This window comes from Trachurus japonicus, chromosome 8, assembly GCF_045865225.1.
Source record: "Trachurus japonicus isolate A0001 chromosome 8, Traja_1.0".
NCBI classification, from domain to species: domain Eukaryota; kingdom Metazoa; phylum Chordata; class Actinopteri; order Carangiformes; family Carangidae; genus Trachurus; species Trachurus japonicus.
The window spans coordinates 8468818-8491959 of record NC_140914.1 but is presented as its reverse complement, the minus strand read 5'-3'; the positions used below and the strand labels follow the sequence as shown (position 1 = coordinate 8491959).

The following is a 23142-nucleotide window of genomic DNA, read 5'->3' as shown; positions in this document are numbered from 1 at the left end:
AAAAAGGAGAATACAAATGTTTCAGAAAAATGTCCTTAACCTTTTTAATTCTACTGTTATAAAATGTTTTAAGTTTAATTTGCATTTCATATCGCACTGCAAAAACTGAAAATCTTTCCAAGAATATTTGTCTTATTTTTTTTGTCAAAATGTCTCATTTCTAGTCAAAACGAATCTCTTTCCACTTAAAATAAGACTCATCACCTAAAAATGTACTTGTTTTTAGATAATTTTCACTTGTTTCAAACAAATTTTCACTTGAAATAAGTAGAAAAATCTGCCAGTGAAAGCAAGTTTTTTGTGCTTGTAATAAGAAAGAAAAACTTGCTCCACTGTCAGATTTTTCTACTTATTTCAAGTGAAAATATGCTTGAAAGAAGTAAAAAAAAGTGTCTAAAAACAAGCTACTTTTTATGTGATGAGTCTTATTTTAAGTAGAATGAGATTTGTTTTGACGAGGAATAAGACAAATATTCTTGGTAAGATATTTGAGTTTTTGCAGTGCGTTATGCACAACCCAGAACAAGCTTTTATCATAAGAATTCAGTATTTACAGAGACGTTTCTTTGTTTCTTCCCAGTCTTTCACCACCTAACCCCCCCATCCCCCCCCTCCCTGTCTGTCAGACTCGAGTCTCTACACGTAGTTCTTGTTGGGGGCTGAGGCTCCGTTGCTGTAGTACTTGGCGGTTCCTCCTGAGCCGCCGGACTGGGGCCGGCTGAAGCAGCACAGCAGCCCGCCGGCCAGCAGCAGCAGCACGCCGCCCGCCCAGCCGATGAAGATGCACGCCCCCAGCTCGAACTTCTGCGACTGAGGAACCAGGGGGTTGTTGAAGTCCTGCACGGTCCTGTGTGCGGACCAGCTGACGGGGATGATGAGCAGCAGGCCGGACAGCAGCAGCCCCACGCCGGCCGCCAGGCTGATCTTCGGCTTCACGTCCTCGTTCTGGACGCAGGTGGTGAAGTCGGCGCCGCAGAACAGGACGAGGACGCTGAGGCCGCTCAGCATGGCGCTGATGATGGTCATGGCCCGAGAGGCCTGCTGGTCGGAGGTCAGCACCAGCACGGACTCGAACCTCTTACACTGCTGCTGGCCGGTACTCTGCACCACACAGGTCATCCACAGGCCCTCCTGAGTGCTCTGCACAGAGAGAGAGAGAGAAGCAGGACGTCAGTCATGTGACATATCATACACATTAGGGGTGGGAGAAAAAATCGATTCACATAAATATTGCGATATCGTTTTTGATGATTTTTAAATCGATTTTTTTTTTTTCAAAAATCGATTTTTTTTTTTGAATTTTTTTTTTTTTTGTTGAAATTTTTGAAATATTGTGCAATGCGCATTTGTTTGCCTTTTTTTTTAGAGAGTACAGGTTTTGAAATGGGTTTAAGTTCACTTTATAATGGAGTATTTTAATTTATAGGCTTCTACAGTATTTGTGTGCAGATAAATGTTAAAAATGCAGACTAAAAATCGAGAGAATTGGCAATATCGTAGAATCGCAATTTATATCGAATCGCCATCCGAAAAATCGTAGAAGAATCGAACCGGGAGAAAAGCATATCGTCCCAGCCCTAATACACAGATATACTTCAATTTAATGCAACTTTATGCCTGTGTGAACACAACGAGCTGAGAAAAACGATGCACTGTGATGAGAAAGTAAACTTCCCAACAGTTTATTCAACAGAAAAATCATCAGTGATAATAATCTAATCACATAATAAATAAAAATATGACTTTTAACCATGCACTTCAACTATATTTTTCTAATTATACTTTTTTTTACCATTAATACTGGAGCTAATTTCCTGAATACTTCAGAAGCAACACTTTGATTAGGTTTTCTAAGCATTAGAAAACTTATAGTGAATTTTTGTAAAAGAGCAAATAGGTCGATGCGATGCGATGCGATGCGATGCGATGCGATACGATATAAATTACTTTATTAATCCCCAAAGGGAAAATTATGTGTCTGGAAGCTCATCGACCATTTTGCAGAAGAGTTGCAGATGGCTGTAGGTACAAAGGAGCATTTTTACAACGACCCTTATAAAGAACGTGTCCTATGTGTCTTTCTTTCTTTCTTTCTTTTTTTTTTTAACATATGACTCACACTATTTGCATATTTAGTAGGCTACAATATGATGATGATCACTTAGTAACATCACATTGTTGTACTGTGTGGTGTAGTGTCTTCTCTTTACCTGTGCGATGACGATGTTGGATCCGGTGAAGGAGGAAACTTTCCAGCGAGGAACCACACAGCAGACGATGGCCCCGACCAGGCCCAGGACCCCGATGGCCACACATGTGATCTGAACTGCCGAGGAGCCCATCCTTTACTGGAGAAGAGAGAAAAAAACAGAGAGAGGACGGAGATTATTAACAGGTTTAACTCTCTACTCTTCAGTCTGTACATTTCCTGTTGTTTTCAGTCTCTAATTTCCTTTATTATTTTGATTTTCTATGTCTTTTTCTTTCTTTCACCTGAAGGCGGATCCTTCTTTTTTTCTATTGGCTCACTCCCATGATCTCACAATATTTATTTATGTGTTTCTGCTTCACTTGTTAAGTCTAGTCTTCCTTTTTCTCCTCCTCCTCTTGTTTTGCATGTATCCAGTTTTGATCTACTGTTACTCCACTGTTGTGGATCACATAGCTGAACACACTCAGACGAACGCCCGTTCCCTCCAACAGGTCCTCAGAGGAAAATATGCCCTGAGGTTACGTTTTTTTAAAAACGGGGTCCTGTCGTGACAGGCCCAGACCTCCAGGATCTCCACCCAGGACCTGCTGAACCAGTCGCTCACAACTTCACGTTGAAAAACATCTGAATTACAATTTTTTTTTCTAGGATCACTTTATGATTCAACTTCGAAAAATTAAAGTTTCAATTGAACAAGTCCAGAGAAAAATCTCAAGGGATAAGAATGAGCTTTTGCATGGAAAGTGGTGCAGTTTTTGATCCGTTTTAATTGAGTCGACGGCTTTTAATCATCAAATTAAACGTTTTTAATAGTTTAATTGTTGCTGCTTTACTTTAATAGATGTTATGTTTTGATGATGAAAGCAAAAACAGGTGAATACAATTATAAAACATCAAAGAAATTTGACCCATAAATCGAAGCTCCAGGAGGGAAAAGTGCACAATACATTTAAAACCAAAAAGATGAAATATGCAAATTTGGTTTTTCACTTTTTTTTTCTGCGTCCAAATAATCTTTCCAGTGACACACCCTGTCCCTTTGTTCTTCAGTCACACAGACCTAATCCTGCTCCACCTGGAAACATTTTTTTTTAATAAAAATGTTCAAACATTTCGTTCTATTACTCCTCTAAATCTTGTGAAATAGCAAAAACTCAGAGCTAATAACCCAGACAGGGTTGGAGCAGCAGGGTAAACTTGTGCTGGATTTAGACCGGGACAAAAATATCTCACTTTTAAGCATATGTGACCCGCCCCAGATCACAAACTTCCAGAGCAGATTAAACACTGAAATCTAATCTGATGTGGGTCACTGGATTTAAAATCAGACTTATTTTTTATTTTTATCCTTCGACATCATCCATAGTTTTAATTTAAATATCTGTCCCATGGATGTTTGTTTTAATTAGATGATGCATGTTAAGTTCAATTAAAACCCCCCTGCACGAAAAACTAAAGTTTTCCTCTTTTTCAACCTTACAGCTGTTTATTTGTATATTTTTATTATTTTATTTTTTTCGCTGGTGCCCATAAAAGCTAGTCAACTAATCCTCGACCAATCCCTTCATCCTCTGTCATTTCAAGCTTTTGTAGAATCATATCTCTTCTCAGAGATCAGCCTCAGTCCATTTCAGTAAAAAGTGGGTAAAAAAAAAGAGGTTTACCTTCTTTATTCTCTGTCTTCTGCTGTGATTTTTTTTTTTTTTCAAATTAGACGCAGTTTTCTTCTTTTTTTCTTCTTCCTTGTGTTGATTTGAAGATGCTGTTTTCTAATGAGTTGTCTTGTAGCGGGAGCAGGTATATGTAGAGGAATGTGAGGTGTGAGGTGGGGCCGGGCTACATGAGGGGAGTAGCCTACACTGCGGAGGGGAGGAGGACCTCAAGACCAGACTGGACTTGTCCCCATGAAAATGTTTCCCCCTCTTTTTTCCACCTGAAACCTGCCTCAGCTCAGAGGAAGGAGAAAAACAAACTCTGAGTGTTTAGGAAGAAAGAAACTGTAATTTCTGATCAATTATGTACCGTTAGGAAATCCAGTTTTACACTTGTCATATAGATATTGACTAAAGCACCACCAGCTCTTTTCATATGGTGTGAATGTCTGGGTCTTGCCCCTTCTAGATGAATAAATGTATAGGCTATTGTATTGTATTGTATTGTATTGTATAATGCTGTTGTGATGACTATGTGATATAGTGATGGTCCTTGGTGAATCATTTTGGTTGTATCCATCACAAGTTGCTAGAAAAAGACAACTGAATCACTTGGACCGCTGCCCATCTCTCTCTCTAAGTCTAAATAGATACAGCCTCTGCCTCTGTTACCTGCACACCTACTTACCTGTGTCGAAACCAGCATGACGTAAGTCGGGAGGCTGAGACTGAGTGGGTTTAGGATTTTTTTTGCGTAAGATCACGAGCAGGGTTTCACATATGGATCATACATGGGAAGGAAAAAATGAGGAGAATGGATGTTGGGAAACCAAAGTAAGACTCAGACAGTGACACATACACATAGTTTTGGTTTGAATAGTACAGTAGCCTATAAGGCGACAAATATAGATTGAGGTTTGAACCCGGGTTCATTCAGAGAGATGGAAATACTTTGATCAGGGCAACACAAACACATGGATATTAACTTACAGATCAGTTACAACAGGAAGCTCTTCCTGACAGTGTGTTTGTAATTTTACACCACTAAGCACATCAAGGGTCGGTATTGTTTTTACTGCCCAGTGATATAACTTCCTTTACTACTTGTTCTGCTTCAGTAAAATAAACCACACACAAAAGGGCTGCATCAAAAATATGACTAAAGTAATTAAACATTAACGTCAAAATGAAAATTCAGTATAACAAGGAAAAGCACTTAGAATGCCTGTCACGATTTATCAGGAACTGAAAATGGGAAATACAGACAATTCATAAGAACGCCCCCACTGTAGTCTGTGTATGTTGTTTGTATTCATTGTTGTAGCAATGTATTTCTGCTGAATATGTAGGCTACAGTGTATCTACACATTTAAACTTCAGCTAAAGATAAGATTTTACATCTCTGATTCTGAATGAAACTGAAAACAAAATTTGGCCAAAAGTTGAAAAACCGTCAAGAAACACACTGTTTTTGTTAATTACAGATATCAGGAAGATGTACAATTTCCACAGTGGAATATGAAGTGCTCTGGTCATTTTAGATATGGGTTATTATTTTCTTTTTCTACAAGCCCGATTTTCTCCTATGTATATATGTATATATGTTTTCATATTCTGTATTTATTTTTTTGTATTGAAACAGTGAAGCCCAATAAAATTAACTTTTTGGACAACAAACCCCGTTAAACTGTGCTCTTGGGTGTATTTTAGGTTTTGTGTTGCAATTCTAAATGTAAACACTAGGTGTCGCACTTTCAACTCCCGTTTAAATCTCCATGACGTCGAGGTAGCCGACCCTCGGGAGGGGCGTGGTCAAAGACGGACCCGGCAGGCGTCCAATCAGATACGAGTATTTTGTTTCTAAATTCTCCGACGGACCAATCCGGTTCTTAGAAACGTGTGAAGCGTTGGGTTTGATTCAGCCTCCTCCTGCGCTGCCGTAGACACCTCGGTGAAAAAAGAAAAAGAAAAAAGGCCCTCCTCCTCCCAGCGTTGCCAGTTTTGCGATTTTCCCGGAAAACAATGGGGTACTTAATTTATAAGTGCTTGGCTGGATTTTCGCCGTCTGGGTGATTTTGAGTGGGTGATTGGCTAAAGCGTGTGTGCGTTCATTACTTTATTTACTTTGTAAATATTTACTGTAGCCTAAGTATATGAATAAAGTATTAATTTGTCAGTGTCTGAGCTGAGGTATCCCATATTGTATTTTAAGTTCCTACTGTAAATTACACGAGGCGTTTGTAGCCAGGACCTATTATCGTTTCAGGAAAAGTGTCTTTAATGTTTATGGTGTTATTATAGTACATATTTGCAATTATAGCAATGTTGTTGAACTTTAAAAGCAACATTTATGGATTTTTGTGTGCATATTTTGAGTTCTGGACATTGGGCTAGTTTGGCTGCTTTTGCCCATGGATGTATTATAGCTTTTGCCTCACAGACCTGGCAACCCTGCCTCCTCCTTTAAAGTTCCTGGGGGAAGAGTCAGTCAGTGAAGGGACCCGGACGAATCACGGGAGAGGGGGGCCAAGATTGAGCTCACAGGATAAATATTTATACATTATTCATCCCCGGGAGGAGGAGTGGTGTGGTGTTGAAGTGAAGACAAGGTTTGGGGACATTTAATAATAATCTGATCGTTGAGTAGTGTTACATAGCTAACGTTAGCCGAGTTGAGCCGCCGCTGCTGGGTTTTTTTTTTATATAGGAGTAGGAGCGAGGAGCTAACTAGGCTAGCTCGGTTAGCTCCAGCACCAGCAGCTCATTTAGCTCGTTCCATTCGGCTAACGTCGCCCCGGTTAGCTCCGCGAGCCCCTCTCGTTGGCCTAACCATTTGTGATTTAAACGCGTTCCATTCCAACCCACAACAGTAACATCCGTTTGAAGTGTTTGTGATTTTAAACGCGTTCCATCCACCAACGGTAAGCGTTAAAAGTGTTTGTGAATTAAACGCGTTCCATTCCAACATTCAGTAACCGTTTAAAGTGTTTGTGATTTAAAACGCGTTCCATCCGCTAACAGTAGCCGTTAAACAAGTGTTTGTGATTTGAACGCGTTCCATCCAAGAACAGTAACCGTTAAAAGTGTCTCTTCTCTTGGTATCGAAGGTGCAACACGGAAAACAGACCGAACCAAAGGGCTCCACTGCGCGAGGACGTCAGAAAATAAAGAAAATGGCGGAGCCGGACAAATTAAACATCGACTCTATAATTCAGCGCCTCTTGGAAGGTGAGCAAAGAACCAAACCCACTGTTGATGCTATTGTGCTTGTGTTTTATTATTGCTGTGTTAAAAATATGTATTATTCCTTACACCAGGGTTAGAGTTAAAGGGAGGGAGGCAGGTTATGTAGTAGTAGTAGCAGCAGCAGCAGCAGCAGCAGCAGCCTCGTTCAGGCTCAGTGGTGGTTGGATATGGATGACAGACGGTGGGCAAATAAATACATCCTTCTGTTTTCAGATTGTTTAGCAAATGTTATTTGCCTGGGGAGTTGATTTTGATGGTTTTGGTAAAGGGGCATTTCTATGGTGGTGTGCTTAAATCAGAGGAAATGGGAGGAACGTTGCCATCACTGACTGAATCCATACAAATTACACTTCACCATACATTGCTGTTTGTTTAATTGTCAATATTATTATTGCTTTATAACCTTTATTTAGACTCGGAAATATATTGAGGCAGGGCCCATTGGGCCCCAACTTAACATTTTAGGAGCGCAAACAGAAAATTTAGGGGCACAAATCAACTTGTAAAGCAAATATTCACATTTCCTTCTCATTCATGATCCTCCTACACCTTGGCCTGCCACCTGTAACAACATATTCCAGATTCTTGAGTGTTAAAGGAAAAAAAAAAACCCAGCAAATTTACTGGTTGCACATGTGCAAATAGATGAAAAATGTAGGCTACTTGCACTGTCTCAAATTTTGGGGGCAAAATGCCCCCATTTAGGGGCAGTCCGGAGCCGTTTGAGGTAGCGACCTCATTTACAATATAGCCAAGACAAAGAAGTACTTTTGAAATACACAACCAACATATCAGTATTGGAGGAAAATATCCCATTAGAAATAAATTGACAATTAGCAAGATTAGTCAATTATAAAAACATTACTAATGCATTGATCTTTTCCAGAAGCAGAGCTTTCTTGTATTTTATCTCCCTTTAAAAAAAAAAAAAAAGGAGACATTAGTGAGATGCTCGGAGAGTGGCTGTGGGACAAACAGTGTTGAAGTCAGAGTCTTTATTTTCACCCCATTTGTTGCCCTTTCCCCAGGAGGGCTTCTCAGTTACTTGGGTGGACCATGCCCTGTGTGTAGTGCTCACTGTTTTGCACTTGCATTGTGAGGGATCTGATTACGATTTGCAGCCACAACCTTCCCCAGAGTGACTCGTTAATGAGGTGTACAAACAAAGATGCTTTGATTGGCACATGTTTGCTGTAACACTGTGAGAAACTGCTGGCTGGCGTTGTCTGCTATTTGAAGAAGGGAGACACGAACTGCTTACATTATTTATTGGTGTTACCAAGATTTGGAAAAAAAAAAAAAAAGAGATGCAGATGAGAATGAGAATTGCTCTTCTAAATGTGATTATAAAACATCTTTTTGTGTGAATTATTTAAGAGTTCAGGAAGCGATCTGGATTTATTTTGATGTGCGACACGAAGGCAGAGATGGAGCGGTTTCAGTAATCTGTGTTGGCTCCGCAAGACCCAACACAAACCGCGCTTTAAATGTCTGAATGCCCACTGTATACAGTGTGTGGAGACAGATTTGTTATGGTTGGATTTGTATGTGTATGAGGGGAAAACAGGGCCCTTTTTTATCTCCACATCCACATGATGATTGTGTAACAGGAGCCCTGAGGACATCAAACAGAAGCATAAATCTCTTCAGATCCAACGGTGCAGTTCATCTAAAGAGCACAAGAAAGGTTGTGACCTCTGTCGCCGTCCTTTAGCGAAGGCAGGTGCACGGGGGGCGTGGAAGTAACGCCCGTCCCACACGTACACCTATACAGTATGTGTTTACCCCTGTGGTGCTGTTGTATGGAAACATCTTTGCTTCACTTCATCCCGAGGAGAAGCGACATCATGTGTCGGTTATGGGTCAGAAATGCGCCTCTTTAGTTTCAGTATTATAAAACTGTTTTGGTTGCGAATGAGGAATGTCGTATACAGAGTGTTTTTCCACAGCGCTCCGTTTGTTTACCTTCTTAAACATAGGCCTCGTATGATTGGCCTAAGCCGAGCTGGTGGATGTGATTGGGATTATTCACAAATATGCATGTGCGGCTATAGTTGCCTCCTCGGAGTTTGACTTTGTCTGTAGTGTTTTAGCGCTCGGGTTGGTTTGTTATACTCGGGCTGTGATAAGGTTGTCTGCCAAACACAGAAGAAGACAAACAGGCCTGATAGTGGCAGTATTTATATCCTCTTATGTAACTCACTTGACCTTTTTTTTTTTTTGTCAGCGTTTGTGGTTTTATTGCTGAGAATAACCACTCACTCGCTGACTCGCTCGCTCGTTGGCTCGTTGAACGTTATGTTGCCGTGTTTATCTGCCCCGTTTTAAGACCGCAGTAAAAACTCGCAAGAACATCCGTCCCAGTCGCAGGTGCCGTGTCAGAAAGATTGATAAATTGATCCCACACACACCGGCTCAGTGTGTGTGTGGATACCTGAAGGTAAATACCCGCTGCTCGCCGACTGTGCTTCTAGACCAAACCAATTAAATGTGTTTGGATAATGAGAAGTTTCTATTGGATTACTTGTGCAGATCTGGAGTGAACTCTGGTAAAAGCATGTCTGGAGAGCGTGACATCATGTATAAGCTCAGGCTGAAACAACCGGAGCGTCGAGTCAGGAGGCGCTGCCCCCGCCCCGGACCAAACCAACTGTTGAGTCCAGACCAGCGCTCCTGAACTGTCCGACCGACCGACGCCCCGGCTGCTGCTGCTGCTGCTGCTGCTGCTGCTGCTGCTGTTTGTGTCGTGCTGGTCCGGCTCTTTGTTTTCCGCCCCCCCTCCCCTCTGGAAAGCCTTTTGTCCGTACCCCTCATGATAAGCTCAGTGTTGCCCACTGGCTGTGTGGCTAACTTTGGAGTAAGCTCTGTCAGGGCTTAGCCTCCTGTAATCCAGGTTTAAAGTGACAAGCAGCGCTGCAGTATTTATACCTGCTTTCACTTGTTTGGGAACTCGCTTTTAGACGCCACGTCAGGATAGTGCCATTACTCCACGTCCATTTGTTGATTTTATGTATTTTTTTTTATTTTGCCCTCGCCCTCCCTCTCAAAGTGCTTTGCAAGCACTATTAAAACTGGATTAGTTTTAATAGTGAGAGAGAGAGAGGATCTGTGACGACGTGTCTGCTGCTCTACATGTAACAAGTCACAAGAAGGAAAATGATTCACGATTTCCACGGTTACGGTTCATCACTCGAGGGCCGACAGACTTCCCCCACATCAGATTCCAATTTCTAACGCTTCTTATGTTAAATATTCGAGTTCTATTCAAATTTTTAATGTGTTTCTTTTTTAAATCTCATTATATCCACCTATACCAGTTTATTATTACGTCCACTAAAGGGCATTCCAACCAAATCTGTTATGTAACATTTGCAACACTGTTAGGTTTTACCAACTCAATATGAAACTTCAAAGAGGGAAATCTAAATATTATAAGTAGTGGTGCAACAGTTGATCCGTGATCGGCACATAGGTGGTCCACAGATCGATTGATAAAAAGAAAATAAGAATGTGTGTAGTGCAGGAAAACATAGGTGCACTGCCCCGGCCGAATAAACGGCAATTAAGAAAAAACTGCTTGTAAATTTGAAGTTGCACCTCTTGTTTGTTGTTTGTTTTATCAACATGTTTGCTACCCGAACGTTGCAACGCACAACGTTAATTTGCGTCGTTGTGGAAGGCACATGTTTGAATGTTCTCATTTTGAAAATAATTTGAATTCTGTTCGAATAGCGAATTTCAATCCGACAGCCCCACATCACTCTGTGCTTTCGTTTTCCCAAACCTCTGCAAGCGAAATGTTAGTGCGGTCAGCAAATATTTCTCATAATGAGAATTGATCTGCAGCATCAAACTATTTACATCTAATTGAATCTCCGTCTGCCTCAGTGAGGAGGAGGTACAGTGTGATTATCTATTGAGTTAAGGCACCGCAATTTGATTCTTACTTTAGTGTGCTTTTGCTCTGACACACAGAGTGGAGGAGCGCTCTGTATTCACAGAGAAACTTCCTGACCAGTCAGTGGAAAATTGTCTGATCACTCACATAAACGTTTTTTCCTCGGAGCTGATTGATGGCCGTCTGCGCGCCGCTGTCACCCGGAGACAAAATGCCTGATTGAATAAAGCAGCGTTTTGTTTTGCACCGGGGCCAAATCCGGCTCCGCTGACGTCAGTGTGTGTTTTCATTAACGGGGATTCAACTGTAAAGGACAAAACATTTTTAAAGAACAGGTTTTGGTTAATTGCTCAACAAGTCCCATTGTGAAAGTGTCGGCGGTTGTTGAACTGGAATATCTTGTTTTTTATGGGATGGATGGATAACCAGGACTGATATTGGTTTGCTGCTTTGACTCTCTCTGAATTTGGAAACACAATAACAACAACAGACCTAATGTAGTAAAATGAATCTTATTTTAGACGTTTTGGGAAGAGGTTCAGTTGATTCTCATGATTCATCCTGGATGTCGCTGTTGCTTTGGCATCTAAAGGCGTCGGCAGCAGTTGTTGTTGTTGTTGTTAGTGTGTGTGCGTTTTAACCAGCACCTGACACCTGTTTCATCAATTTCACCCTTAAACCGGAGCAGCCGCCCCTATAGGTAAAGGAGCCGCGCTTGGATGGATTTCATTGGGTCATGAGATGCCGGCACAGTTTGTGTTGGGAGCCGCTTCAACCAGAACATGTAGGAATGGGGGCGTGATTGATTCTGTCAGCGATACAAACAAACCGGATTCCAAACTCCATCAGAGACGAGTCTTGCATAAGGCCACCACACACACACACACACAGACAGACTGCCACAAGGCACGATGTGTCAGCCCCGGGGTTGGCATGTCAATGGGCAAATATTTAGATCTGAGTTACGAGCAGGAAGTCCCAGTTGGATCCAAATCCTCTGAGTCTGTCTGGGATTGTTTGAGTTACTGTCGTCGTTACTGACGCTGCTGCTGCTGCTGCTGCACTCGCTGCACTCCCACCTCGTCCAGCTCTTGAACCATGAAACCACATTATTTCTTTTTCTTTTTTGAGACAAATAACGTGTCAGGAAAATAAATTGCTTTTCTTTTTCTTTTTCAATACTTAACTCAGAGTTGTGTTTGGCTCCATTCAATGTGTGTGAGAGAGAGTAAAAGTGAAAAAGCCTGACAAGGACGAGGAGTTGAAGTTGACGGACCTGCTGAATTCCTCAGATGGTATCAGCAGGATGACAGGAACAGAACATCGTCTTCTTCTTATAATAATAATTATTATATCATAATCTTTTTTAAATTTATTTTAATTTAACCTTCATTTATCCAGGCAAGCAATTAAGAACAAATTCTTATTTACAAATGCAGCCTGAACCAAAGAGTAAAGGCTCTTTGAGGGGGGAGGGAGGTGCTAAAAGTAAAAACAAGGTAATAATAAATTACAACCTTGTTCTTACAGATGATATTTGATTTAGTTTAATGTTCCAACCTGTTTCTTGGCGTGCCGGCCTTTGTCAACAGTGCACATTATCAGAGTCCCAATTACGTGTTTGCAGCATAAGTGGGTTTTTGCGTCTTTTCTGTCGGCTCGGGTCTGAACTGCCACTTAAGCACAAAGACCTGCTCTTGTGGTCAGTCTACTCTCCGCTGCTCAGGCCTTTTTCTAATGTTGCATCCACTTTGTGTACTGTATATTACACAGGCTCATCATCTTTTGAATAGTGTGTCTGTCTGCAGCTTATTAATTCAACATCTAGAGCACAGCGTTGTGGTTACCTGACACAGAATCAAGCAGCATTTGGCCGGTGGGAGGTGTGAACTCTCCAGTCTGGTGGTCGGCCTCAGCATCCCGGGATCACACGTCACAGCTGTGCTTTATGTCGCTCTCTCTCTCTCTCTCACAGCTCTGAGCCATACGTGTGTGTGTGTGTGTGTATGTGGTTTTATTTTTATGTTTTTGCTCTGATTGTGCATCCATTAAAACGTCTGTCCCTTCCTTTCTTTTCTCCTTCTCCTCAGTCAAGGGCTCTCGACCAGGGAAGAACGTCCAGCTGACAGAAGGCGAGATCCGCGGCCTTTGCCTCAAGTCCCGTGAAATCTTCCTGAGTCAGCCCATCCTGCTGGAGCTGGAGGCTCCCCTCAAAATCTGCGGTGAGTCTTCGACACAGACTGATGCAAGACTAAATACACTCATTATGTAAAGATGTGTTCATCATTAAAGGGATAGTTCACCCAAAATTTAAATTTCACTCATGATCTCCTCACCCTCATGTGGACTAAGGGCTGGGAGAAGTTTCAGATTCCTCCGTGGCTTCTCTGAGTTACAGGGGGTCTCGGCGTAGCAGTGCATGTCCATATAACGGTTGCAAATGGATACCAACTGTCTTCGTAACAAAAAGACACACCAAAAAACATCCAAATACCTCCATGCTGCTCGTATGTAATGTCCGTCTTGTGCTCCCCAAAATGCGAAATTGTCCCGAAAAAAATTAAATAAGTCTATATTTCAAGCTTGTTTGTAGCAGAAGCTCCTCTTCCCAGTTTGTCCAAATTTGACAAAATTTCACAAAACAAGCTTGAAATATAGACTTATTTAATTTTTTTTCGGGACAATTTCGCATTTCGGGGCTTCAATACAAGACGGACATTACATACGAACAGCAGTATTTGGATGTTTTTTGGTGTGTCTTTTTGTTACGAAGACAGTTGGTATCCATTTGCAACCGTTATATTGACATGCACTGCTACGCCGAGACCCCCTGTAACTCAGAGAAGGAACGGAGGACTCTGAAACTTCTCCCAGCCCTTAGTCCACATGAGGGTGAGTAGATAATGAGTGAAATTTCAATTTTGGGTGAACTATCCGTTTAACGTGACACATACGGGACACACCTGAAACTTCTGACATGTGGAGCTCCTCGTGCAGCTGCAGCAGCAGCAGCACCGACACCAACATCCTGTCCTGTCCTGTCCTGTTGGTGTGTAACAAAGCTCTTCTCTGGCGCCCTCTGCAGGCGATGTCCACGGCCAGTACTACGACCTGCTGCGGCTCTTTGAATACGGAGGCTTCCCCCCAGAAAGCAACTACCTGTTCCTGGGCGACTACGTAGACAGAGGGAAGCAGTCGCTGGAGACTATATGTCTGCTCTTAGCCTACAAGATTAAATACCCAGAGAACTTTTTCCTCCTGCGTGGCAACCATGAATGCGCCTCTATTAATCGTATCTACGGCTTCTATGATGAATGTAAGTGCACGCAATGTATTCAAGTAGAACGAAAACACACACATACATTTGCATTCCTTAGGCAAGGCAAGACATTAAAAAAAAAAAAAAACAAAATAGTAAAAATTCGAAACATTAAACATACATACGAGCAAGAAAAAAAGAATATACTACTAAAATAGAGCAGAAAATGAGTTTGCAACATGAAATATTGTTTTGTATTAAAACAATTAAGAGGACTTACAGTGCAAATCCACTGTTTGTTTTGAGGTAGTGTGGGAGATTATTTTTGTTATTTTGTTTTATGTGATATTCTGTATGGATTATTGAAGTTTTTAACGGTATATTTGTGTTTTGTTCTTTTTGTATGTTGTCATCTTGAGTCTGATGTAGCGGATTTATATCCTGTATCGGATGTATTTTCATTACATTTCTTTAAATTAACTTAAATTTCATTAAATTAAGATTTAAAGTTCTTTAGAAGAGCTCAGCACATGAAAAGAGAAATGTTTTTAGCCTGGATTTAAAAGTGCTGTTGGGGCTGATTTCAGTCCTGCTGGTTTGTTCCAGTTGTGTGCAGTGTAACAGCTAAATGCTGCTTCACCATGTCTAGTTTGAACTCTCTGCTCCACTATCTGACCACTATCTGACCTATCTACTGGGTTTATACTCATCTAACATGATGTCATTCATGTAACTTAAATCCTCCTTTTTGTTCACAGGTAAGCGACGGTATAACATTAAGCTGTGGAAGACCTTCACAGACTGCTTCAACTGTTTACCTGTGGCTGCCATTGTAGACGAGAAAATCTTCTGCTGTCATGGAGGTAGGTCAGACCTCTTTGGTACAGGAAGTATTCACATTTAATGACGGGATGAAAACAGGTCTAAGGTCTTTGCACACTGAGTCCGTTTTTTTTCCCGTCCGAAGTTACTGCACGTTAAAAAATAAAATTGACCTCATTGACCGACTCCGAAACTTTCGTCCGTCTTTAAAGTTTTCACTTAATAAGGGGCTGCTAGGCTACCCCGTATGTTGTGGTTGTCTGTTGTTGTATTGTTGTATTTTTAACTGGACCCAGAGTCTGTAATAAAATTATCTATCTATCTATTTTCAGAACAGGTTCAATTTTCTGTGTTTTTCGCATCCCTGAAAATGCTTTCTGACCAATCACATCGGTGTTTCGAGGCTGTTAAATCCCCACTGAGCTGCGTGTGTGTGTGCGCCAGCCACTGTTCATGATTTAATGTGTGGCTCCAGTAGAGCCAATAATCAAACTGGACCACTGACATCCTAAAGTAAACTATGGAAGTGATCATGATAATTCTGTTCTTGACATCCTCTCTGGATTGGATGGACACAATATTTTCTTTTTCTCTTTTTATTCCTTGATAAGTGAGAGAACCACAAAATCATCCTCAATGCGTGGCAACTTTTGTCTCCCTCTCCGTAGTTTGGGACACAAAATAAAAACGCATCGGACTCGGTGTGTAAGGCGTCTGTGCGTCACGATTTTTGTCGGGTGACAGATTAAAAAACTCAGATTCATTGTGCAAAGACGTTAAGTTGTTCTCCGTCCTCTCCTCTCCGCAGGCCTCTCTCCCGACCTGCAGTCGATGGAGCAGATCCGCAGAGTAATGCGACCCACAGACGTGCCTGACCAGGGTCTGCTGTGCGACCTGCTGTGGGCCGACCCAGACAAAGACGTGCTGGGCTGGGGCGAGAACGACCGCGGCGTCTCCTTCACGTTCGGGGCGGACGTGGTGGCCAAATTTTTGCACAAACACGACATGGACCTAATATGCAGGGCACATCAGGTAACGTTCACCGGCGGGTTGTCGTGACCGAGCTCAGGTTGAAAAAGCCGGGAGGGTTTAGTTTAGTTTTGTTGTGTTGTGTTTTGTTTTTTTTACCTGCTGACCCTGTGAACTGAAGCGGTGGGGCGTCCCTCTGTCCTCTTCAATGTTTCATGAAAGGAGCGGCGGCTCGTGTAATCCACTCAGTTCACAGAGGAGCAGCTCCAGGTTTTATCGACACTGTCGGAGGTGTTAATTTAACCGTATTGATTATCGAGTGTGTAGTTCACTGTGGTGTTTAGCAGGAGTCACTGTGTCGAGAGCAGGCAGCAAACACTGAAATACCAAAAGTCAGTCATTACAGTGAATTAGTCCTCATAGACTCTCATGGTGAGGCGTCTAAATTAACATCAGAAATAAACATGAGAAAAAATGTATTGCAATTTTTCTGAATTGTATGTTTATATATGCAAATGAAGCGCTAACTCATTAAATATGTGTTAATTTGCATTTGCATATATCGCCAACAATAGAATCACCAACATTGGATTATGCCAGATTCAAAAGCTTGGTTTTATTTAGGGATTGTGGCTACGTCCTCTTATCAGCCCATACATCAGGAAATACCGTCTACAACAGTCATAAAAAAAGAATTTTCACCATGTTTTTGGTATAAAATGTACTTTAAACCCGGCTATGAATGATATATCAACAAACCCTTCTGTGAAAAGAAGCAGGATATAGATAGGAGGAAATGTGGAAAGTTTGGTGAGTGTAGGTACGAGGGGAATGGGTATTTCAAATCTTGGTTCATATCTAACGGCCTAAAAGTTCTGTATAGTAAAATTCCAGACATTTTTATTTGAAACTGCTATTTATAAACACAACACCTAATCAAACCATTAGTAATCAGGGATGCAAACAGCGCGCCGAAAAGCGAAACTCGCTTTTTTCATGACCAATTAGGTGACTTGTGTGAATCGTTTAGATCCGAAGAGTTTTTGTTTTTGGGAGGGAGGGGGAGGGGTCTCAGCTGGGGTCAGTAAAATTTTTTTCTAACAGGCTGACAGTGACAATCACGTGAAACTGAGGCGAACTCATTCATGGTTGCCTCTGATTACACTGATAACAGCCGACCTCCAATGTAGACGCGCGATATGCGCGCTCATTAAAGCGGCGCGTATCCGCGTGCAGTCGGTGCGACGGCGACGCCGTTTTTTCCCCCGTGCATGTCTGTGGAGCTGTGATGTCCGTGGAGCTGTGCGCCGCGGATGTGCACGGTTCTCTACGTTGCTGTGTCAGGCAGGTGTCTCCCACGTTTCAGAGGTGAAGGAGAGACGTCGCCTCCGCGATGTAGAATGTGTTCACTTGAAAAAGTGAAACTAACACATTATACCTATAGGCCTATGTCCATTACACACTGAATGAAACATCCCATGTCTTTATTTATTCAGTTTATTTTAATAGTAATAATTATGACTAACATTCAGTGAAGACCTAAAAATCAGTATCTCAAAAATTGAAGTATTGCAAAGGATTTTTTTTATTTTTGTAAGCATTTTTAATATAGAAATGTTGGCCTTCTGAAAACTATGTCCATCTATATGCACTCAATACTTGGTTGGGGTTGAACTACTGGAAATTGACTTTTCCGTGATATTGTAATGTACTTATTTGTTAGCACCCCCCCCACCGGGAAATTCCTCTCTTTTTTGGTCCTGACCCGTTTGCATCCCTGAGTAATAGACATCCTAAACACATGACTGATGACTGAACAACACAGCATTAAGTTATTCATGTGAAATGAGCAGAACTACACACACATACAGTGTAGTACAGCTGTGTGAAAAGTACAAACTTTTGGCAAATTTATCTGGAATTTACAGACGCAATCAGGCAAAATGAAGTAAAATAAGCAACGAATTGTGTGTTATTGCCACTAGTTTGAAAGAAGACATGTTTAGGAAGCAAAATACCCCCCCCCCCCCAAAAAAAAAGAGGGAAAAGGGCATTTTCTGGGCTGCTGTCTCGCCTTAAATTAGTCTGAGATTCGAAAAATGTTCCTAATGTTTTTTTTTTAATAAAAGGACAAGGTGGTTCAAACTTCAGGGTGTTTACTACAATTCTTAATAATAATAATAATAATAATAATAATAATAATAATACATTTTATTCATAGGAGCCTTTCAAAACATCCTCACAAGACAGAGTTGAACAGTAATTTAGCAACAGATCAATAAAATCTGCTTAAAATCAGATAAAACAGGAGGAAGTTGATGAGGATGTGTGATATCCTGTGAAGCCTCGAGGCGTTTATCTAACATCTCGTATCTGTTAAACAACCTGAACGTCACTGTCGCCTTCCTTGTGTGTTTTCATGCAGTATTTAAATAAAGTTTTAATAAAGTTGTCTCTGTCCTCAGGTGGTAGAAGACGGTTATGAGTTTTTCGCCAAGCGGCAGCTCGTCACCTTGTTCTCGGCTCCCAACTACTGCGGAGAGTTTGACAACGCCGGTGCCATGATGAGCGTGGACGAGACGCTCATGTGCTCCTTCCAGGTGTGTGTAGTGTATATAAGTGTGTATACAGGTATACGGGTGGGGGTGGGGGTGGGGGCAGTGGTGTAGTCTAATATATATCTATATATGTTTACTGCTTTTTAGGTGGGTAAACTGTTCATACTTGTATCACTGGTGGTTCTCAAACTTTTTTACATCAAGGACCCCAAAATTGACAGAAATTAGACCATGGACCCCCATTGGACAAAATATTGAAGCAAACACCAGAAATGCACAAACAATCAATGTACGTTTAAATTAGGCATACATTTTTGAAAGACTATTAGAAAAAAGTGGTACAATATCTCCAAAAAAGTTGAAACATTTCTAGAAAAAAATGGTAAGATTAAAAAAATAAATAAACAATTTATTATTATTATTTTTTTTAGAAAAAAGTGGTAAAATATCAACAAAAAAATAGTAAAAAGTTTGTTTGTTTTTTAATTGAGAAAAAATAGTAAAAAGTGGTAAGATTTCAAAAAATAAACAAAAATAAGTTTAAGATTTTTTTGAAAAAAGTGGTAAAACTTTTAATTTCTCAAAAGAATTCTAGAAAAAGTGGTAAGATTTCGCAAATTTTTTTTGAAAAATGTGGCAAAATTTCTCTCTCAAAAAAAGGGGGCAAACAATAATACAAAAAGGGGTAACATTTCTTGAAAAAAGAAAAGTAAAAAAGAAAAATTGAGAAGAAACTGGTAACATTTCTCAAAAAAAATTTAGTTAAATTTTAGTTTAGTTGTAAAAATTTCTAAAAAAAAAAAGGGTCAAACAATTAAAAAAGTGATAACATTTCTGGGGGAAAAAAAAGTTTAAAAAGTTGTGACCTCTGCTGAACGTCTGCGTCTCTCTCTCCCTCTCAGATCCTGAAGCCGGCCGATAAGAAGTTGTATCCTTACGGCGGCGGCGGAGGAATGGGATCTGGGCGACCGGTCACCCCGCCGCGAAATTCAGCCAAGTCCGCCAAGGCCAAGAAATAACACCCGCTGGGTCCCTACTCCCCCCCTCACCCCTCACCCACCACCACCACCACCCACCTCCCTCTCCAACAACCTGCCACCCCCCCTCCCCCCACACACACACACCCCACACCCCCCTCCTCTCTCCCCCGTCGGCCCAACACTTTTTTCTCCTCCTCTACCTCCCAAACTTGTTTCTCCCTCGTCACCAAACAGCAACAAAAGCAAACAAGTGTCCAGGGTTCAATCATGTTTTTTCTCTCTGAAACTATTTTTAACTGTTTGTTTGTTTGTTTGTTTGTTTGTTTGTTTGGCTGTTTGTTTGCGTGTAAATTTTTTTGTGTATGTGTATGCGTGAGTGAGCGAGTGAGTGTGCGAATGTGTGTAAAAAGTGAGAGTGATACAGAGGGAGCTGCTGTATTCTGTATGTATGAGTTTATTATTTCTTTATTTCTTCTTTTTCTTCCTTCCTTCCTTCCTTCGTACCCTCTGTTCAGTTTCCTGTCATGTTGTTGCGATGGGTCCGAGCCCATCCATGATGTTCATTCAAACCTGGGGGAGGGAAAAGGAGGGAGGGAGGGAAGGAGAGAGAGAGAGTGGAGCCTTGGCTGTTTATGTTATGTTAAGGCCTTGTACTGTTTAATGGTAAACACAGGGTTTTGCTGTGTGAGGGGGGAGGGAGGGGGGGAGGGAAAGGGGGAGTCAGATGGATGAACGAACGGCACATAAACCACACACTGGTGCACAGGTGGAGACGTGTGCAGGTGAATCATTGAATGAAACAGATTCACAATAAGATGATGACATGATAATGTTTTTTTTTTCTATCTCTCTCTCTCTTTCTTTCCCTTTTTTGAAAACCAATGATTTGAGAACAGTCATGGATGTGAAATAGTTTTTCTTTTCTTTTCTTTTTTTTTTAAAATGTAGATACATGGAACCAACATGGTTGTTGATTATAATTATTATTTTATCTTCCCTTTTTTCATTTTCTTTTCTTTCTTTTTTTTTTTTTAGTTCACTGAAAGTTAAGATGAATAAAAATAACCATTTATTTGAACGACGCCATCATGCTGATCACTTTGTTGTTTTGCCGCCATCGCTTTTCGTCCCGTCCGTCAGCGACCTGTTGCCGTGCACGGCGGCTGCTCTGCTCTCTGGAGGGTTAGAGAGACGTCCTGTCACCGATTCGGCCCGGTTTATAATCCGTCGCTCTGGTTCGGCGAGGTCGAGCCAAAGAATTCGGACTGTTGATCACAAGAAAAGCCATCTTTTATTAATCGGGAAACTCTTCAATGTCCGAGGTTAATATGTTTTCAAATGGATGTTGGACTATCACGACGAGCACATTCATCACCTTCTCTATATGTCACGTCTCGTGTGGCGAGTCGACACCACTCTGTATAATCCAACAGGTATTCCACGACTTCTCACTGAACACGACGACACTTTATTCTCACTCAAAGACGCCGACTTGAAGAGTTTCTGTGGTTTTTGTTGTGATCAAAGCTTCTAAAAGCTCATTAGAAGGAAGATGAAGCGACGATGACTCATCGCTGCGACCTCTCCAGTCCACTTCATGTGAATCTAAAAAACAAAACAACAAAAAAAAGAAAACACACAGCAGAGAGTGGGTTTATGTATTCAAATCTAAACCCACATGTAACGTGTGTGTGTGTGTGTGTGTGTGTGAACTGAAGAGGTCTCACTTCAACTTAAACCCTGAAAATTTTAAAACCCCCAGTTAATGGACAGAAGCTTAAAAGTCTTTTTGGTTGCGACTCCCAGATGAGCAGCTGCTGCTGTACAGCAATAAGCAAGTAATAATAATAATGATAATAATAGTAATAATAATAATTTTTGATGCTGCTTATGTAGAGTGCTTGCTTTGCTTTCGACTGTCGTTATCGTTCTACGTTTATTTCAGCAACTTGTTCTTGAAAGGAAAAAGAAAAAAACCTTAAGCCATAGACAGAATCAAATGATAAAATATAAAGACGTCGTTAAATGACGTGAACCCTCCGACATATGAATTCTGATCCAGACACATTTTGTGCATCTTTATTTTGGCTTTTTATTTCCATTTAAAAAAAGATAGAAAATAGTTATAATAATAATAATTTGTTTTCATCATTTCTTCACGTCTATCCCCGAGTGGAGCTGGTGAACAGGGTGTCTCCAGTGAACAGGCCAGAGTTCAGCACAGGCTGTTGCAACTGGTGTTAGAGAAAAAAATACATTTATTTCCACAGTGTTTCAGGGTCTTGACTCATGTCTCCTAATAACCCACAAACACACACCCACTCTCTCTCTCAAACACACACACACACAAACACACACCCACTCTCTCTCTCAAACACACACACACCCTCTCTCTCTCTCCTGTTACATAATAATTAGTGTCTGGTTTTGTTTGTCTGCCGTCTGTCCCCATTCGTCCGTCCGTCCGTCCGTCAGCCCTCTGTCCAAGTATGAACACATGCAACTGCAGCTCTCCAGTCCAGACTGCACAGCCAGTACTCATTGGTCTATAGCTGAGTGTTTAGTGCTGCAGACACAGTAAAGCACACAAACACACACACACACACACACACACACTCGAGCAGAGGGGGGTGGGGGAGCTGGAATCTGCCCCACCTCTTCTCCCTCCCATTTTTCTCAGCCAGAGGTTTTCAACTCAAGTATACCTCAAAGAGAGTCAATGTTTTTTCTTTCTTTCTTTCTTTTTCTTCTTTTTAAATGAAAACCAATGTAAAGTAATGTAAGTAATTAAAAAAAAAAAACACATAACATAAGAAATCCCGCTCCGCTTTCTGATATAGACTAATAATTTGCATAATAGTGCAACTCATAACGGCGCCAGGTATCGTGTTGAGGGAAGGAAGCACCAATGTGCGCTCATGTTTCACTTCACATCCAGTAAGATCCAACTCAGGAAGTGATATTTAAATCTATATATATATTAATAATATATATATATATGTATGTGAAATGGGTGGTGTGACTCATTCATACATCATCAGCAGCAGCACCATCATCACTCCAGGATGTGTTCGAGTCCCGGCGGCGACTGAGTTTTAGGTTGTGGTCCGAGCGATCAGATCTGTTTTTGTTTGTTTTGATCTGTAAATGCTACACATCCACCTTTTATGTGGGTGAATTATTATGATGTAGGAATGAAATCTGAATATGTACAGAAATGTATGGTATTAAAGTCTAATAGGATCAATAAAGGTTAACACAGGACTTGAGTGTTGAAACGAAACATTTAAGTGACTGATAAAGTTAAAAAAAAAAACATAAAACAAAAAAACATGGAACTTGTAGATGTGTCATCTAAATCAACGGCCTCTTCCATTCCCATCTCCATAGCTGTACAAACCTCTGCTTAAGCATTTTATTTTTCAACTGTTATCTCTATATTTACTGTTGTTATTACCTCTTAAGAATCTGCTCTTTAATCACCTTTGGGTTCATATTGTTTTTACTGACAAATTAAACGCTAGATAACTGCGAGCTTCTTAGTGT

The 23142-nt window shown here is 41.0% G+C and overlaps 2 protein-coding genes across 3 annotated transcripts; one reads left to right on the top strand and one right to left on the bottom strand.

Annotated features, from left to right (window-relative positions):
• Positions 1-613: 613 nt before the first annotated feature.
• On the bottom strand, positions 614-4007 carry cldni (claudin i). Its single transcript, XM_085785375.1, has 3 exons — positions 3877-4007; positions 2211-2348; positions 614-1140 (listed from the first exon to the last, which is right to left on the bottom strand). Exons 2-3 carry the CDS (start codon positions 2340-2342, stop codon positions 637-639), a joined length of 636 nt encoding a protein of 211 aa, XP_085641501.1. The 5' UTR covers positions 2343-2348; positions 3877-4007; the 3' UTR covers positions 614-636.
• A 3006-nt stretch (positions 4008-7013) lies between these two features.
• On the top strand, positions 7014-22929 carry ppp1caa (protein phosphatase 1, catalytic subunit, alpha isozyme a). 2 transcript variants are annotated; one of them, XM_085783592.1, is made up of 9 exons: positions 7014-7092; positions 13099-13230; positions 14094-14324; positions 15026-15130; positions 15898-16121; positions 18524-18658; positions 19519-19922; positions 19982-20280; positions 20311-22929. In XM_085783592.1, exons 1-7 carry the CDS (start codon positions 7038-7040, stop codon positions 19633-19635), a joined length of 999 nt encoding a protein of 332 aa, XP_085639718.1. In that variant the 5' UTR covers positions 7014-7037; the 3' UTR covers positions 19636-19922; positions 19982-20280; positions 20311-22929. The 2 variants fall into 2 exon arrangements, with proteins under 2 accessions (XP_085639718.1, XP_085639717.1); XM_085783591.1 differs by having other exon boundaries at positions 19982-22929.
• The last annotated feature ends 213 nt before the right edge of the window (positions 22930-23142 follow it).